The 18,393-nt window shown below is 45.0% G+C and overlaps 1 protein-coding gene across 3 annotated transcripts in view; it reads right to left on the reverse strand.

The window, feature by feature from the left end:
* The window catches only part of Cacna1e (calcium voltage-gated channel subunit alpha1 E), a 294,495-nt gene that overhangs the window by 76,702 nt on the left and 199,400 nt on the right, over positions 1 to 18,393 (reverse strand). For all 3 annotated transcript variants that reach the window (XM_076832427.2, XM_076832426.2, XM_076832425.2), the window contains exons 8-16: positions 12,354 to 12,469; positions 7,643 to 7,696; positions 6,909 to 6,998; positions 5,445 to 5,654; positions 4,616 to 4,728; positions 3,032 to 3,144; positions 2,554 to 2,685; positions 2,047 to 2,119; positions 1,140 to 1,257 (exon numbers count right to left, since the gene is read on the reverse strand). In XM_076832427.2, the coding sequence (XP_076688542.1) occupies positions 1,140 to 1,257; positions 2,047 to 2,119; positions 2,554 to 2,685; positions 3,032 to 3,144; positions 4,616 to 4,728; positions 5,445 to 5,654; positions 6,909 to 6,998; positions 7,643 to 7,696; positions 12,354 to 12,469 (1,019 nt within the window). The remainder of the gene's footprint in view (positions 1 to 1,139; positions 1,258 to 2,046; positions 2,120 to 2,553; positions 2,686 to 3,031; positions 3,145 to 4,615; positions 4,729 to 5,444; positions 5,655 to 6,908; positions 6,999 to 7,642; positions 7,697 to 12,353; positions 12,470 to 18,393) is intronic.

An 18,393-nucleotide genomic window follows, 5' to 3' on the forward strand; every position in this document is an offset into this window, starting at 1 on the left:
TAAGAGTTTCTCATGTTTACAGTCTTCTCTGATCTTTAGAAGTTTTCAGGGCAAAAAACTTAAAGTATTTCTTTTTCATAAGACGGTAGAAAATGCAAAACTACAGCCATGGCTCTCCCTTTTGGCAATACTAATCCCAGTTCAAGGCAAGTTCCATTCCCCCAGGTTATCTAATCATCACATGGTAGTTTGCAGTTTTTAAGTTATAGTCAAATAATTATCTTATTCGATATTCACTATGAACAGAGGCGATATTGTTATTTTCCCTTGAGATGTGAAAAACAAAAACTCTAAATGACTTTTCCAAGGCCACACACCTGCAAGCAGGATTGCTGGGATTCAAACTTAAATCTTCCTGGTCTAGATCTTTTAACCAGATATAAGCTTTGGAGCCAGAGGATTTTGTTTCTAATCTTACTTCACAATTTAGCTGTTGCTTGACCCCAACAGGTCATTTCTCTTCTCCTTATAAAGTGAGGATTAGATGAAATGTGCTCGTATGGCACAGAGTGTAAGGCCTCACATACAGACAGCATAAATTCAATAAATATTAGTTATGCTGAATAGCAAGCACATCCCTGAAAACTTACAGAGTTCAGAGGAAGACTATAAACTAAAGAAATGTATAAAAAGAAAGCTGTCCAGGGAGTCACACAAAAAATAACAGTTATGTTATTTTATAATGTTATGTTATTAATGCTCAGTATTAGCATTAATTAGCATGAGTAATATTAATCATAATACTAATATTTTTAAAATTTTACTATGTGGCAGACTTTTTATATTATCATTTAATTAATTCATTAGTATTAAATCCATCCATTATTTCAGCCTACAATGATCTTTGTCCTTTTGTATTGTGTTCATTCAGAGTCTCTCCAACCATTCAACATGATGGACATGTTTGTGACTATTTGAGTAGACTGTAGATTTAGATAATTCTGTCTCGGGTTTGTATTCTTTACAGAACTAGCACACGAGTTCTCAAAGACCAGAATCCATATTTCCTCTCGTACACCAAGCAATGTTTGTGACCTTTCTCCTTGCCCACCCAAGCTCTACCATGTCTACCACCACACCCTCCTCAGGTGCTGGACCAGGAAGGTGTCAGTCCAGAGAAGAGCATCTCAAAAGGATACAGTTTCCAAACAAGGTGAGCACAATGAAGTAGATGGCTGACCACATGCCTGAGCTGACCCCACCCTGGGAGCGGATCCCATTGTACATCACCTCATTCCAGTCCTCCCCTGTCAGGATCTACACAGAGCAAGGACAGGCACATCAGGACTTTGGGCCAGTGCAAAGGGCAAGTCCTAAGACTGGATCTTCCCATCTAGCTCCTTGCTTGGTCTGCCTACTGGGGGTGAGGTCAATCCTATGAATAATCGAAATCATTCTTTTGTTTTACAAGAATTTTGGACATTGAAAACGGAAGGAAATCAAAATGACTGGTTCCATTCCTCAGACTACAGAGCGATTCCCAGCTCCAGCTCAGGCAGGCCCCGTGGGACTCACACAGATCAGGTGGACTGATCAATACCTGATTGTTTCTAGAGCTGACAATACTTAGTTCCAGAGACCGTAGCATTATTGAAGAGAGCCTCATGGGCTCCAGTTTAGCCTCAGATTTTTAAGTAGTGTTTCTCTTTATCTGCAAGAATCTAACACGCTATCAATGTTGATAGCATTTTTTTTGGAAGGGGACATGGAAAAAAAAACCTCTTTAAATGATCACATGGATTAGAAGATGCTCCAGATTTCAGGCAACCACAAACGTGATTTGATTGAATGTGTCCCACTCTGTGTCATGCGAACTTGGATGTAGGGAGAGGACACTGAGGTGAGCACAATAGAATTCTTTTGTTATGGGTTAAAAACCAAGCCACAGAAATCCAAGGGATTGTGGTATTGTTTAAAAAGAAGAGTACCCTCTTCCCGGAGAGGGGCCTGGAGAGGAAAAACAGGAGTCTCCCAACCCTCGAAGACATTGTCGTCCCTCCTGTGGGGCCTAAGGGACACAGCACTTCTGGATTATCAACCTCATACCTGGAACACAGTCATGATGGCTGCAGGAAAGGTATCAAAATTTGCAGAAGGAGTACCATCATTAAAGTTAAACCTGAAAAGGAGATTTGGAGAGGAAAATGCAATGGGAATCTCGTGTACCACATTCTCCCAAGATCACAGCTTCACCACTATTCTCCTTTCTCCACATCTCCCCTTTCCCCTACTTTACCCCATCCCATGTGCCTTATGAAGATGGTAGCAGTGACTTGTATTGATGAACTATGCACTTTGAAAGGTGTGGTTAATAAGACAGGGTTTGGGCCGATTGTCAATTACAAGACTCCCTGGTGTACACTTCAGGGACAGCTCCAAAAGCATAGGTCCCCCAGAACAAGCACCCCTACAGTGTGAAGGGCTAAAAGCAGAGACATTTGTCCCATATGTGCACTGTGCTGTTTTCAGTCCGTGAACCAGAGCAAATGAGGCGGTAGCGGGTTGATGGGATCAATGACCCTGGACTTCAGATGAAAGGCACTTGGCACTTACCTGCCTCCAAACAGTTGCATTCCTAGCAGCGCAAAGACAACGATGAAGAGGAAGAGGAGGAAGAGCAAGCTGATGATAGACTTCATGGAGCTCATCAAGGAGACCACTAGATTGCGGAGGGAAGCCCAGTACCTAGAAAACCCAGACAGGGTCACAGCTGTGGACACTGGATACCAAGTCATCCCCAAGTCCAGGTCAGCATCTGACTGAGGGTCTGTAAAATAGGCTGTGCTTGGAGAGTTCCAGGAAGAGAAGACGGCAGCAGCACATCACCCCCTGGGGGAATGCGGCACCAGAGCTGGCACCGTAGCTATCTGTCTAGTCTATCTTTGGAGAAGGAGGAGGAACTGGAAAATGGAGGAGGGGGAACAGGGAAGGGAAATCTGTGGTCCAGACAAAAAAGAAGGCTGGAAAGAAACGTAAGGCAGAAAAAGGCCCTACTCTCAAGGGTGCTTGAGTCCAAATTCTCATTACTTACTTGGTTATTTTAAATATTCTTAGAAGCCGGAGCGCTCGCAAGACACTGATTCCGAAAGATGTACCAGGTCTGAAGATAGCCCAGACCACTTCAAAGATGCTGCCCACTGTGACCTAAGAGGCAAACCCAGCAGTGAGGGGAGAAGAGAAGCATTCTGGTGTTGAGCACACAATCAACAGCTCCCTCAGGGCTATGGGGAATTTAAGACTCTGCTCCCCACCTGGCCTACCTCCAATCGGGCTACTAATTTGTGAAAGTACCAGAGAAAAATATGACTCTGCCACTCACCTCTCAATGCCCTAAGTTGCCCAGGTTGGCCTCCAATTTGAGATTCTCAGTCTCCCGAGTAGCTGGGATTACCAGTATGGCCCAATGTGTCCATCTCGGGAACCAGTTTGAATTAGTACAGATTATATGTGCTGATTTAGAAATCTCAGAGGGTCCATGTTCTCTCATCATTCTAGAGTTTAGTGTTAACAAGAATGTTCTGGTCCCATTATGTTAAATATCTTTTAGTCACTGAGGACCCACACACCCCAATGTGACAATGATTGTTGACATAGGGTTGGATTGTTATAGAAAGAAGCAATTACAAATTAACACTTCAATTTACTGTTTTAGTTCCATATTGATTGTCTACTATATTAGTCATTGTGCTGAGAAAAATAATAAATTAATCCTTACAGCAATGCTGAAAAGTATGTACACGAGAAAACCAAGGTTAAAATGGTCTCTCGCTAACTGTTATGCCTGCGAATTGCCTGTACTCAGAACCATATGTTCCAAGTGAAAATGTAGATTGAGAAGAGCTTGAAATCCTTAGCACCTAACTGAAGCTTTGGCAGAAAAAGAAGTGGGTTTGGCAGAAAGAGGAGGGGTTCAGGAACCCAAAGTTCTGCGACCTCATTCTTCTGCTCACAGGGTGTGCAGACCTGTGGAACTCTGCATAAAAAGGGAGAGTGCCAACTCCCCTCACCCAGGAGGGCACACAGGACTCCCCTGATCCCTGCAGGAGCAAAACACAGTGTGAACGTTTAAGAGATTGCTGGTGAGACGCACACCTAGAAGTTAGGTAGAAAGTAAACAGCTGATTAAAATGTTCTATGGGGGGACTTGCAAATAAAAGCACGTGTGTGTGTGTTTACATGAGGGTCTATCTGGATAATTATGCTAATTTTAAACAAAAATAGAAAAAAAAACCCCAAATATATAACCTTTGCTTTCTCACAGAACTACCTCTAGAATTATGTCCTTTGTCCTTCTCTCCCAGACTTCCCCAAGATAATAAGTGGTTCAAGATTCTGGCTATGGGTAGCTTTGTAAAATTTCATTGAGCTATATGCTTAGTATTATGTGTTACACATCAACACAAACACGAAAAACCAAAGAGCTTTAAAAACCCAAACAAACCCTGGCACGGCCAGGATCTGTTCACTTCTAAACTCTCTCTAGCTCCTCTTATCCATTCTCCTTTTGCAAATTTTGACTTCAATGGGTCATGCTGAGCAGTGGAGCAAGCTGCTTATCTAAAACCACAGCATGGCCACACAAAGCAGAAAGACAGGCAGGCTTCCGAGGACTTACCCCAAAATCAAAGCAGTTGAATGAAGAGTGGAAATAAAGGCGAGGCCCCATGCCGTACATTTTCAGGGACATCTCCAAGAGAAACAGTCCCAGAAACAAAAATTCTGCATAGTCTGAAAGTGTTAAAAGGAGAAGCATTTGGTCATAGATGGTGTGGGGTCCTGCACATTCCAACTAACACCACCTCGCCCGCCAGAGGAGCCCATGACAACACACTCTAGGGACTTTCCTTGGCTGTGTTAGGATAACTGGACACTCTCTGAGCCTGGATGGGTTCCAGGCTTTGTTCTTTTTCAAGAAGTAGGTTTCTCATTGGTCTTTAAGTGGAGGATGATCCTCAGAAGAGAAGTAAAGAACTTTATCATGGCTTAGATGGAAGAATTGGACTTGCCCTCCCACCACCCACCTGTAAGTAACTCCTGGACTCAGTTGTACCCCGTGGCAGTCTTACCCAGAGCTGACCTTTTGGTCCATGTGAAGTATCTATTGCCCTAAGAACTTTCTCGCTGGGACTTTCGTAATAGGAAGTCCTTTCACCATTGAGTCTCCTCAAGATATTCCACAAAGGTCTCCTAGTAAATACCCCAGGTTAACCCTGTTAACTAACCAGTAAGGATTTGTTTACCTAATTCCATAAGAACTGAATTCTGGGAGCAGCTGTATGACAGCCCAGGCTCTCGAGGATGACTCTGGTCTCCCTCACAGTATAAAGGCACAGAATCCTGGGCTGACGGGAGGCTGTCAGGCTGCCCATGCTTTGCTCTCGGACACTCATTCCTGTCCCAGTCATCTGCCCTCAGGAGGGGCCAAGCAGTTACCCTTCACTTACAGAGGAGGTGAGTGAGCCACTGCGGCTGGTTGTGATGGACGATGGCCACACAGGCCGTGTTGAGTGCCACCAGGCTCAGGACGATCCAGTAAAACACCTGGGATTTAACCATGTGGCGAATAGAGATGCGCAGAAGCCTTTCCTTGTGCCGGAAATAGGAGGCCCCATCTACTTTTGTGCTCTTGATACTGGCTCGAGCGAGAGGCGTACCTAAGCAGGGGAAATGAGGAGGAAGAATGAGACTGCGAAACATCCTAGGATCACCCTCCACAGCCAGGAGGCAGCCAAAGGGCAAGGTGGGCAGCTTGAGTCCCAGGGCAAGGTGACCGCCACATTGCAGGCCTGGGAAATCCCTATGTTACAGGCTAAGTAATTTCCACGGGCACAAACCCTGTTTTTCCTCTCCAGGACTCAGGCCTAGAAAATCAAAAGACTCCCAGGCAGGACAGCAGGCAAACACCCAGTGTCTTGAATCCTAATGGGATCATGTCTGTTTGTAAAAGATTGGGATTCTCTCTGCTCTTTCCTTTTAAATATGCTTCAGACACCGGAATCCTTCTGCTGCATTTGTGATATTGCTGCTACTTGTGACAGAAAGCTTTGTAAGTCTCTTCTGCTTTTAAGGATGGAGTGAGATCCTGCCCTTTTCTGGGAGGAAAAACCTGCCATTGGCCAGAATCTGTAAGAGAACCTGGGATTGAACTTCAGAAATACCAAAGGGTTGTTAAAAGGAATTAGTTTAAATTTCACATGATGGAAGGAAGTGTGTGCTACTATGGTTAAGGAAATGACTAAGTTCTCACGTCTGGGTCACTAGAAGCAATAGGTAGATCCTCAACATCCTGAACACGGGATGAGTATCCCTTATCTAAAATGCTGGGACCAGAAGCATCTCAGGGTTCAGATTTTCTCAGACAGTGGAATATTTCCTACACATCATGCGATATCTTGGGGATGGGACCCACATCTAAACACAGGATTCATTTATGTTTCGTATACGCCTTACCTACGTAGCCTGGAGATAATTTTACACAATATTCTTAACAATTTTTACAAGAAACAAAATTCCATGGTGTAGAATTTTCCACTTGTGGCACCATATCATTGCTCAAGAAGGTTCACATTTCTGAATTTTAGATCAGGGATGCTCAGCCTGTATCCCAAAGTGGGTTCTCAGGAGCACACCCAGGAGAGGCAGGCTACCTTGGCAAATGAGACACAAGGGCCACAGTTGGAGAACCCTAAACCCCGCATTTCACATAAACAGCATTCCCTGCTCCTTTTCCTTTTCCTCCATTTAAATCACTGCCATCTAGATCCGATTCCCACGCTTTCCCTTAATTACATCCCTAAGTTCTGGATCCTGTGGGTTCTTTTCCTCCTTGTGGTTCTTCTCAAAAGACAGGATCTTCATTTTCATGGGAGATCCAGAGAAGTAAAAGAAGATCTGACTGGATCACTCACCCACAGAAGAGATATCAACGCAGTGCTCATCGCTGGAGTCTCGGGTCATGGCCTCCGTCCGGCTCCTTTTGATGGTTGCCCTTCGAAGCACTACGCCAGGGAAGGGGAAGGCCAGTGAGAGGCCACAAGTACACCCAGATCATCCTGGACAAAACTTTGAGGGCTGTAGGCAAGAGGCCTTATGCAAGGACCCTGTGACACAGGCGTCTGCCTTTAGTATTGGAGCCAGGGTGACAGAAATCGAGACTGTCTACAGAACCATGAGAGCTATGCTCGCTCGCGCCTGCTGAAACTCAAGAGCTCCGGAATCCTCGCTAGAGCTAGTGTAAATGCACTAGGTGAACAGACACTCCGAATCTACGTGTTCTGGCTCTTCATAAATAACGCCACTTCCCGGGAATGAAAGTGGTCCCAGGATGATCCCCACAAATCTTAAAACAAGATCCCTTTCTATACCACTGGTTGGATGATGGTCTTTGCACTGCACAACACCAATCACATGCCCTGGAACAAAGCAACTCTTGGGTTTCATTTTCATCACTCTAAAAGGCATTTAAGTCTGTGACTCAATTCCCTTCATTTTAAAGCATGAGGGGTTTTATTACAGAGAGACTCGCGCCTCAAATCCCAGCGCGCCCCTCATTTCTTTCTTTCTCTTCTTTTGATCAAGAGAGATTGCCACCTCAGAAGAGGGGCAAATGCAAACGGAGCAGGGTGTTGGAACACTTCCTTACCTTCCAGGGCTGACGTTCCAGCATTTTTATTTTCTTCGGCGAGCATGACTTCCTCTAGATGGAAAAAAGAAATGGTTTAGTAAATTATCTGTTAATGCCAAATTACGGTGCAAAATGGAGATGCCTTGGGGACAGCACTGGCTCAAGGCAACAGGGTTCAGAGTCTGTCACATGTGCCAGCACAGAAGAGCCTGAGTGCCACCCAAGAGCACAGGGTGCACAGCAGAACAGGAAGGGGTCTCGGTGAGGGGCTGCCTGGGGTTTGAAAAATTCAGCCCTGTTCCTGATACCCTCTCAGGGGCACACCATGAGCGGTGAGAAGAGGTGGTCTTTTTAACTACATCCTCGAAGTTGATAGGAACTTTTTTAGACTTTTTTTTTCCTTCTATACTTGTTTCTTTCTCTTCAAATCTCTTAAACCCTTTTCTATTATGGGATCATCCTTATTTCTCTTGTTGATGTCCCTTAGGCTGTGACACCTACCTACTCATCCAGAAGGTGAGACCACATTCTAGCTCTGCCCTGTCCATGTCTCTTAGGACGGGATGAAGAAAGAGGCCTAAAGGTCCCAAAGAGGGGAGCGAGACTTGTGGGCTGCTTTCTCGTGGTCCACCATCTCTGTCTTGCCTTGGATGCGCAGAGCTTGAGCCAAAGAAGATTGGGCCCATTGTGAATTTACCCCAGGATATAATAACAAATAAATATTTGGTTTTCATCTCCAGCTCCTGGCACAAAGCGCTCTCTTCTATGCTAATGAGGTGACTCACGGCAGGCAGAGGGAACCTGGATAGCTGGTGGACAGAAAAACCAACCATATGATTAGAGAATTGGAACTTTAGTGTCTTCCCATCTCCACATCTGGGGAGGGAAAGGCGCTGGAGATCAAGTCCAATCGATAGTGGCCAGTGATGTAAGCATTAAGCATTTAATACACTAAGCATGCCCATGTAATGAGACCTCCATAAAACCCCCAGACCAATGGTTTAGGAAGTTTCTGGGTTGGGTGAAAATATCCATTTGCAGGGAGGGTGGTGAGCACCCTCCTCAAAACACAGCTTGCCTCACAGATCGCAATTCCCGAGTTGAGCCCTTTATAAGTCATTTTAGCAAGTTGTTGAACTTATCAGGAGTGGAGGCAGGGATCATGGGACTTTCAAATGTACAGTCAGGGAGAAATGTAGGTCACCTGTGTTCCCTCTTTCCAGCATATGGAGTGGAGACAATCTAGAGGGACTGTCTAACCTGTGGGGTCCATGCTAGCTTTGGGTGATGTTCAAGATCAAAGTTCAACCAAACTCTTGAGACACCCATTTGGTGTTGGAAAAATGAAGAATCAGTTGGTATTGTTTGCTGGTGAGCAGTCCTGTATTCCAGAGACGGGACATTATCTGAGGAATACTCTTTTCCTCAGATTGCAATAAACTTGACTAGCGTCCCTACAGGAAGTACCAATAAAATAGCCCCTTCTGCCCCAAATCTGGTGGACTCCCGAGAGTCCTCCTGGCAGTGAGATGCACGAGTTTTGATCTCACCCCTCCTCAACACCTAGGACAGAGAGCTGGAAGCCTTGCCAATCATACCCCAAATCCCAGCTGCTGGGAATTCTAAGCAGACCTTATTAAACAATAGTTTAATTTAAGTACTTGTAACAAGTAACTTGTAAAAGGACAAGTAGGAGAGGGTACAGCCATTACCATAACTCCACCTGAATATAAAACAGAATATATAATGTATTTCCCAGGGAAGCAAACATTTTGAGACTTGGACCTTACTATGCAGGATGGCCATTATGCAAGTCATAAATGTTTAGCTTTCTTTTTTAAGTGCAGCCTCTGGCAAAACACTAAGCTAACAGGCTAAGTGTTATGGTGGGGTGCACCTCCATGCACACGTATTTAGCCTTTTAATGCCATTTATAGCACATGTTATTTGGAGGGCATCGCTTTAAAATTAGGTCCTTGTTAAAACACCTCATAGCCACATTAATTACCTTAGCCAGAGAGTCAGTTTTGCTCTGCAGCAGTATCTTGCTTTAAGATGGGAAGATCTGAGAACCTCCAGGCAGAGGGGAGGTGTGGGGAGTGCTGAGGATCTCTGGGAAGCGCTTGAGGGCTCTGGATATGCTGAAACCACCCCTCCCCCCACCAATGCCTCTTGCCAAGTTCTCTTTCGAACTGGAGTTGTCTTTCCAGGGAAATGTAACCCATATGTCTCTGATTCACTCACGCTCCATTTGTAAAGGGAAGGGCCAGGAAGCACAACTTGACGTCACAGTGCCGTCTTTTTTTCTTAGAAGGAGGAGAGTGCTGGGTTTGCTAACTGGAAGAAAGGGAAGCCCTGGAATTTTGCAAGTATCTGAGAAGCACAGCCACAAAAGAATGGCGCACTCTGCCACCTGACCCTGCGTGGGATCACCGTCAGCGCTGGGAAGGTTCTTTTCTGGGTCTGCTGCCAGCTCACTCAGCAGTCTGTCAGATGGCTCCTCCACCAAGGACGCCAAAGACAGTGGGGAATGTCAAGCTGCCTGCCTGGCCTCGAGGCAAATCTGCAAGCCCTCCCGTGGATGAGGCCGAGTTACCATTCTGGCAAGAAGTAGGCGAGGTTCATATTCACCTCACCCCCAAACAGCCTTGGTGGGGACAGGGCGAGACGGAAGTATAGTCCACACACACACAGCTGATGCTGCTAGAAACAAGGAAATGTGCATGTCCTGAACCAGAGTGTTTATCTGAATTTCAATCATACATGCACTCTCTCAGCCCTTATAATCAAAAGTTGACTCCAGAACATAAAGAGAGCTTTTGCGCGTTACGGTGTGACAGTGGCATCCCACAGCTCCCATGGAAGACTAAAGTGAAGGCAACCCAGGATCACAATTTCCCCACATAACCTCATCTATGGTGTAATTTTTACTAGGAATAGAGAAAGAAGCTGACTGTCATCATGTGTATATTTTTTTTGTTTGTTTAAAAATATCACTTTTTCTGAAAGAAAATGAAGATCTATAACTGATAGAATCCAATCTTCAAAGTAATAATGAAAGCAAATGCATTCTTTTCATGGACAGATAGAGGATGATCGATGAGTTGAGCCACAGTCAAACTGGAATCTGGTGGCTCTGGGTATTGATGAAATCATGACAGGTTTGGGCCGATCCTCAGAGCTGGGACTTGGCCATTCCTAGAGCTGGGCCATGGGATGAGAAGTGGTCACAGCTCAGGCCTTAGGAAAACACCTCTTTCTACTCTCCCCTTACCTGGATGGCTGCAACATGCTCATTAAAATCTTAAGTCAGCATGGCAGTGCTGAGCTCAGTCAAGTCCAAAGCTCTTACCATGGCTCCTAAGGTCCTATGTGACTGCTGCCCACCCCCGACTGTCCCCACTGCGCTTCCTAACACCCTCCCCTTGTTCACTTGTGCCACTCCAGGTACGCTGCTGGCTCTGTCCCACAATAGGGAGTTGGCCCTGATATACTCCTCTGGATCTTCCTGGGGCCCACTTCTTCATCTTCTTTAAGTTTTGACACAAACGGGCCTGTCCTACCCCCTCTATAGGATCACAGCACATCCTAGGCCTCTAGCCCTACCTTCTCCCACTGCTCCTACAAAAGGAGGGCTCAGGCCCTGACCCACCAACTCTATTTGTCCCCGACTCTTTTTTCTTTCTGCAGTTGACTTGGAAACCAGGAACAATAGGTCTGATAGATAAGCATCTTTATCACAAGGAACTGAACCTACCCCAAGCAATGGTGAGTGCATAGAGCAGAGCAACCCATGAGGAGATTGCTCCCCTGAGAGGAAGCAATCACCGCATAATGGAACCATGGATGACCTTCTAAGCAAGAGCAATCATCAACCATGGTAATCAAATAGCCCCCCTCAGGCAACGATGGCTTTCCTGGAGTTCACAGGAAATCCACCAGACCATGGCCTGACCAAGGTGACCTCTTCCACCAGCTACACAAAATCCCGTCCTGCAAGCCCCCAACCCTTGCCTTGTTCTCATTTTCTATAAAAACTCAAAGTTCCCATTAGACCCTTGAAGATAGATCTTAGATGATTGAACTTCTATTATCTGTTCTCAATGTGACCACACTGATTAAAGCTCTTTCCACCTACTTCAGAACCACTCATCTTTTTTGATTGACATATTGGGATGGGTGGCCAAGCCTGAACCCGATTTGTTGGGATTCTTGGAACCAAGGCCTTTGCCCTAAAACTCTGGTAACAGTATCCTCTTCTCAAGTTTATCTTTGTTTTATTATTACTTTCTTTCCCCAACTAGAGGAGAATGAACTCCACCAGATATGAATTTTGGGGTCCATTTGGCTCATCATTGCCAAGTTCCTGAGAAAGGGCCTGGCACACAGTAGGTGCTCAATATGTTTGCTAAAGGAATCGATTGTTAGTAACAAGAAGAGTATAAAAAAAATCACCAACCCAAATGCAGCTCTAGGACTGAGTTATGTTAGGTTTTACTCAGTTCACCTTGTTAACTGCCTACCTCATGAACAATATTTAGTACAAAAACAGGGACAATCAGACCCCAGAGGAAGAAAATGGTACCAGCAGGGAACCCAAATTGCTCACCAGGCACCCAGAGCATCTCTCCGCTCTAGCTAGGCTGCCCCTTGAATGGAGCTATTGGAAGCATCAGGAGGGGCCGGTGCCAATGGCTGTGCCACCCGCCCCAGCCCCTCCAGCCCTCACCTGCTTTGTCTATCCAGGCCCGGTAACCATTCAGTTCCCGCTCTATCTGCTGCTGGCGCCGCAGTTTCATGAACGCTCTTCGGTTCTCCACTCTCTCCCTCTCTTTGGCAAATTCCCTGTGGACAAAAAGGGCCAAATTCACTTGGTTTGGACACCACCATGGTAAACAGAAAGGGTCATCAAGTATTTTTGTACACCTCACATCCGCATCCCCTTATCCCAAGCTGCAATGTGATCTTCTTCAAGGTTTAAACAGGAGTCAGCCTCATTCAGCCTCACACAGGAGACCTGCCCAGATTGGTGGCATACCAATCAGGAGCACACCCCCTGCTTGTTCTATTTTTTAATTTTTTTTTAGTTGTCCCAAGGACCTTTATTTCTTTATATGTTGTGCTAAGGATCGAACCCAGTACCTCACACATGCTAGGCAAATGCTTTACCACTGAGCCACAACCCCAGCCCTACTTACTTTATTTCGAAAGGGTCTTTCTTAGTCATGTGACAAACTAGGTTTAAAAATACAACATTCCATCTCTTCAGGTAGAATGGAAGCCCTTCACCCTCTCAAGGACATAGCTGTCCTTGGTGTTTTTGATAAAAACACTGACTGATATATATGATGATGATCCAGTCCGGTAGGAAGTTTCTCCTACCCATTAACTCCTTTTACCCTCACAAGCATCCTTTGAAGCAGGAACTATTAAAATTACCATTTAACAGATGTAGCAGTCAAGACTTAGGTGAAATAGCCTTTGGAATTTGAACCTTAACCTTAATGCTGTGCTACTTTTGGTGTCCAGTATGTTGTGGTGCTCAATAAGGGATGCCACTGAAGACCAATGACACTGTTGAGGGCTGAAGGATTAAAGAGGGATGGTGTCACTTAAGAAAGGGACAGGATGGGTACCCAGCAGAAAGACAGTGGGGAGGTCCAGTGGGGCAGAGGGAGCTGAGACAGAGGAAAGCCATGGTGAAGGTCAGGAAGAAGACCGAGTCTGCTAACAGGCAGAGGGAACAGAGCCACCCCTGGGAATGAAAGGACCAAAGCCCGGTGAGAACAAGAATTCTCTGGGAAGAGGATCGAATTCAATAGGTGAGAAAATGGGATGAACAAATAGTCCTTCATGTTTGGATTCCTACAGAAACCTCCCCAGCAAACCCCCTACAAGCTGGACTGCCTGCTTGCCTCTGTAGGGATTTCCACCATGGCCAGGTATTCTACTGTCCTGGAAGTTGTCCCACTTATTCAAGGGATCCCCAGAAATAAAGAGGCACAACCTGAAGATGAGGGAGTCCAGCTGCACAAATTGCTGCACAAATGTTACTCACCATGGCTATTTCTTGAGGTTTGGAAGTGATATGATCCAAAGATATTTTAAAAAGATGACTCTAATAGCTGTGAGATGTGTGAAGTGGAAAGGGAGACAGGTGATCAAGGGACCATGTAGGTGCTGTGGCAATAGTCCAGGCAGGGAAGGATGAGGTCCTGAATTAGGGTAGGGTGGACCCAAGTGCCCTTTTGAAGCTAGAACCTATAGAACAGTGGCACTAACTGGACAGGAGGATTGGAAAGACACTGTGGGTCCTACAAGATCCTCCCTCCTCTCCAAGGAAGAAGAAATGAACCAGAGGCTGAGGCGAGCACCCCAGTCGCAATGCTGGGGAAGAGGAGAGGTCAGCCTATCAGATACTGGGGGACTTGTAGATGTTTGTGCCTCACCTGGCCCTCCTGCCAAGGTAGGGCTGGCTTCCTCAAGAAAGGGATGTGTTTATAATGGTGAGTCAAGCTGAGGGTGTGGGGACAGGACACATTCTTCTGTGTCTGGCTGCAGATTCAGGGGGTTCTACATAAGGTGCCAATGTGGGGAGGGAAGGAGAGTGTCAAAATGAAGAGTAACCGGGGCCAGGAATGTCAGGGTTAACAGTGAAGCCCTGGGATGCCTGTTCTCCCCTTATCTGGATTTCAGGTATTTGTAACAGGGGTTGGGGAGGTTCACAGTGTCACCATCCACCAAAGTTCTGACATTTGCCTTAATGCTTCTTTCCAATCCTCCTGTCCAGTTAGTGCCACTGTTCTATAGGTTCTAGCTTCAAAAGGGCACTTGAGTCCACCCTACCCTAATTCAGGACCTCATCCTTCCCTGCCTGGACTATTGCCACAGCACCTACATGGTCCCTCGACCACCTGTCTCCCTTTCCACTTCACACATCTCACAGCTATTAGAGTCATCTTTTTAAAATATCTTTGGATCATATCACTTCCAAACCTCAAGAAATAGCCATGGTGAGTAACATTTGTGCAGCAATTTCTAACTTTTCCACACCCCTTCATGTGTGTTGCTCATTTAATCTTTACAGCTATCCTGAAAAAAAGGTAGAAAAGGTATTTTTACCCTCAACTTTAAAATTAAGCAATTTGATCAAGCTTAGGTAAGAAATGGAGCTAGGATTAGAACCCAGAATTGTCTGCTCCAAGAGTCCAAGTTCTTTATATCCCACACATCTGCATAGCCTGCAGCATTTCCATATAATATATAATACAGCATATTTCTATATGCTACTTTGTCTTTTCATACGCGTGTGTCCTGGTTTTTTCAACTAAGTTCTTGGGAAATCCAGAAAGGCTTGACAAGAAGGAGCTAAAACTTAGAGTAAGACGTTGCCAAAGGAGAATCTCAGAAACCTAGGACCAGAGGAACACAATCACCCCTGAGCATGTAGGGTGAGCATTGTGATGAGCATCTTCATTGTCCCGCTCAGAAAGTGAATCTCAAAGGAGTCAAGTGGCCCTTTGGGAGGGTAAGTGTCTAAGGCCACAGAGCCACAAAGAGGAACCAGGACTCTCAGACCTTCTAAGTTCCACCTTCTTTCTATTCTGTCACCCCTTCCTCTCCAGTCTTCTCCATCCTCTGAACAAAGCACAAACACTAAATATGGCCTTAAAAGTCTTCCACAGTCCAAACTCAATCTCTCTTCAAATCTGACCCACCATTTCTCTCCTGCCTACAGTCCACCAGGGCCATGCTCTGACCAGAGCACATTTCCCTAACTGAGGCATGTGCTGTCAAGCCATTCTCTGCCCAAAATCCCTTTTACCTGCCTGAGTCTGTCAAAACTCAAGGCCAGGTTGAAATGCTGCCTCTTCTATTTGGCTCCTCCTACCCCTGACCCATCTTTTTTCCTCCATTCCATTTCTCCTCCTCTCTTTAGAGCTCACCTTATAGTCACATCTTCACTATGGCCAGTTGCACATGGGACTCTCCCTTCCCCGATATGGGAATGTTTTTTGAGAACGCATCCTATCTCTTACTTAACTTTATTTTCTTGGACTAGAATAGGGCTGCACCTTGCATCTATTCAATAAATTTTTTATTATTATTAAAAGTATCCAGGCTGATGAGGTAAGCACTGACAGCTCTGCTCTGGTTCTCCAGGAGTGCTCTGTCTCTACACTGACCCAGGATGCCAACAAGGTAGCCGTAACTGGATATGAACACCCCATCTTGTTAAGCTCTACAACCGTCTCTGCAGGATTGATGAAACACGCAGTGTATCACCTCAATCTGAGCCCCAGAATGCCAGTGTTACCCAAGTTCTGCTGGGCTAGGCCAATGAATGCTAGTCTAACCCTCCCCGGGTATTTGGAAGTTTCCTGGCCTCAGCACTCACCAGCTGGGTCCCCTGATCCCCTCCAGCCATTTAGGCCCCTGATCCCTCCAACCTGGCCTCCTAGCTGGTACTCACACATCCAGAGCTCCAGAGACACAACTGGGCTTTTGTTAGAAGACTCAGAGGAACAAAAAGAATGTGCTCTACTGGGGTCCCCTCCTAGTCAGCCCTGCACCTCTGCAGAGGACGAAGGACTTCATCATGTTTATTAATTTGCTTTATCAATTTTGTTCTTTCATTGGGAGCCTGGAGTAGAAAGTCTAGCACCTGTGTCTTTCTCCTACTCTTGTCAACCCCTCCCTGGTTTTCACACTTGTATACTCCCCCAGTTGATCTCCTGGACTAGTCTGCAGACTCTATGAGGCCAAGCAGAGCCTGCATGACGGCGCATCCCACCTGGGACCTACAGAATTTAACCCCCCACCTGCTATCACAGATGATTCCATACACATAAAGTAGATAAGGAAACCTCATGTCCTTATGAGACATTTAAAAATTTTTAATTTGTAAGTCATTTTTATAAGTTATTTCATTTATATATTCAAAAACCCTGGAGATTCAGAAAGGTTGCTTGCCCGAGATCATCGGGTAAGGAGGAAGCAGAGCCAGAACATAAGCTAATGCCAACTCCAGGTCGCAGAGTTTCCACAATGCCTCAGCTGGCTTCCCTGCATTCCAGGGGCCAACTTTAAAATCTACAAGAGTATTTCAGCCCAAGGTCGAGGGAAATGAGAATATAAAAACAGGTTTGTTTGTTTGTTTGTTTTTGTTAAAAGGGAAGTTCACTGAGAAGCAGAAAAGGAAAAAAAAAACTATTGCTTTGTGTTATGTTAATTAGACTTAAAATTTATAGCATTAGTCAAATTATTGATTTATCACTAGATTTTTGTGCCCATATCATAGTCACCATTTATTCATATGCATATCATATTCTGGAGAAAACAAGGCAATCAGGATTCTGCTCCATTATACCCTAAAATAAGAATATTCTAACCTTAGATTTAACATGTCCAGCAGAGTCCTGAGGATATAGATGGCCAGGCCTGGGAAAGGAAAAGGAAGCATCCCTTCTTTATTCTTTGCCAGGATCCTGGAGATTATTCAGATAATGATGCTTTTGCAAAGATAGATAGTGTATGACCTTGACCTTACTTAGTAACCAGAGGATCAGTGCCAAAAATCCCTACTAAATTTGGAATCTCATAGTGGCCTTCTGAATACCTCAATGTATCTGATTCCCTTGTATCAAGTGATAGGAAGTAGAAGCATGTTCATGTAGCCCAAGGCCTCCTGGCACTAGTTTAGGCCTCAGGGTAAGGGGGCATACAACCAGCTTCTTGTCATTTGCTCTGTCCAGTGCTTCTACACCCATAGAAGTAATAGAGTTCAATGTGGGATGTGTCTAGACTTCAGGATTCCAACATGCAGAACAAAAGTACAACCCCACATGATGTAGTAGAAATACCACTAGACCTATTCTCAGAGCTAGGTATTCAGGTAACTTCTGCTGCTAATACATTGGCCAGCAACTTGGGTTTCTTATCAGTTAGACCTGACATTAGAGATATAGAAACCCTCTGCTCCTAACCAGAGATAAGACACATCTACTCTAGGAATCCTTACTGGATTTCCATGAGGGTGTATAATGACAAAAATCCAAATTGTGTCTCATTGTAGACACTGCTCCTTACCTAACTCTGTTATCGGTAATTACAGGCCATTCTCCCACTCAAGCCTTGGGAGGAAAGCTTGGAGCTCCCCTCAAGAGGTGGCCTGAAAGAAAGGTGAGTGGGTGGGTAAGCCTGGACGGGTCCCTGTTCCTGTCACCACAAACACATACCAAGTTAGGGTTTTTACATTTCAGTTACAGGATCTAAGAAGGCTCATCTCCATGTACTGCATGGTTGAGCAGTTTTCTTTTTTCTTCCCAGTTACTGAATTTACATTTGTGACTGTTTTTGTTTTCCAGCAGTTTACATGAGAGCCATAAATTGTAAAAAATCAACTTTCCATACACAGCCAATTCTACAGTGTTCACAATAAGATGGAGTGGAAGAATTACATAGATAATCTCAGACAAGGTAGAATGCACCAAACATTTATCATGCATGCCTAGAGAGATGAAGGCAGAGAAGGTAGAGTTTTTTCAAATCATATTTAGATGGATATTAAAATTAATGTCTATATTATCAATTTATGGACCCATTAAGGAGCCCCTGCCACTGATAATTCTTCAAGTGGCTAATCTGTACTATTAATAAATTAAATTGATCCTAGACCATAGGGTAAGGATAAGAGGTAGTCACATTTCTAGAATTTGTCATGACATTGCAAACTCTTGGGGATTAGAAGAGGGGTTTTCTCCAGCCTG

Source organism: Callospermophilus lateralis, chromosome 13, assembly GCF_048772815.1.
Source record: "Callospermophilus lateralis isolate mCalLat2 chromosome 13, mCalLat2.hap1, whole genome shotgun sequence".
Lineage (NCBI taxonomy): Eukaryota > Metazoa > Chordata > Mammalia > Rodentia > Sciuridae > Callospermophilus > Callospermophilus lateralis.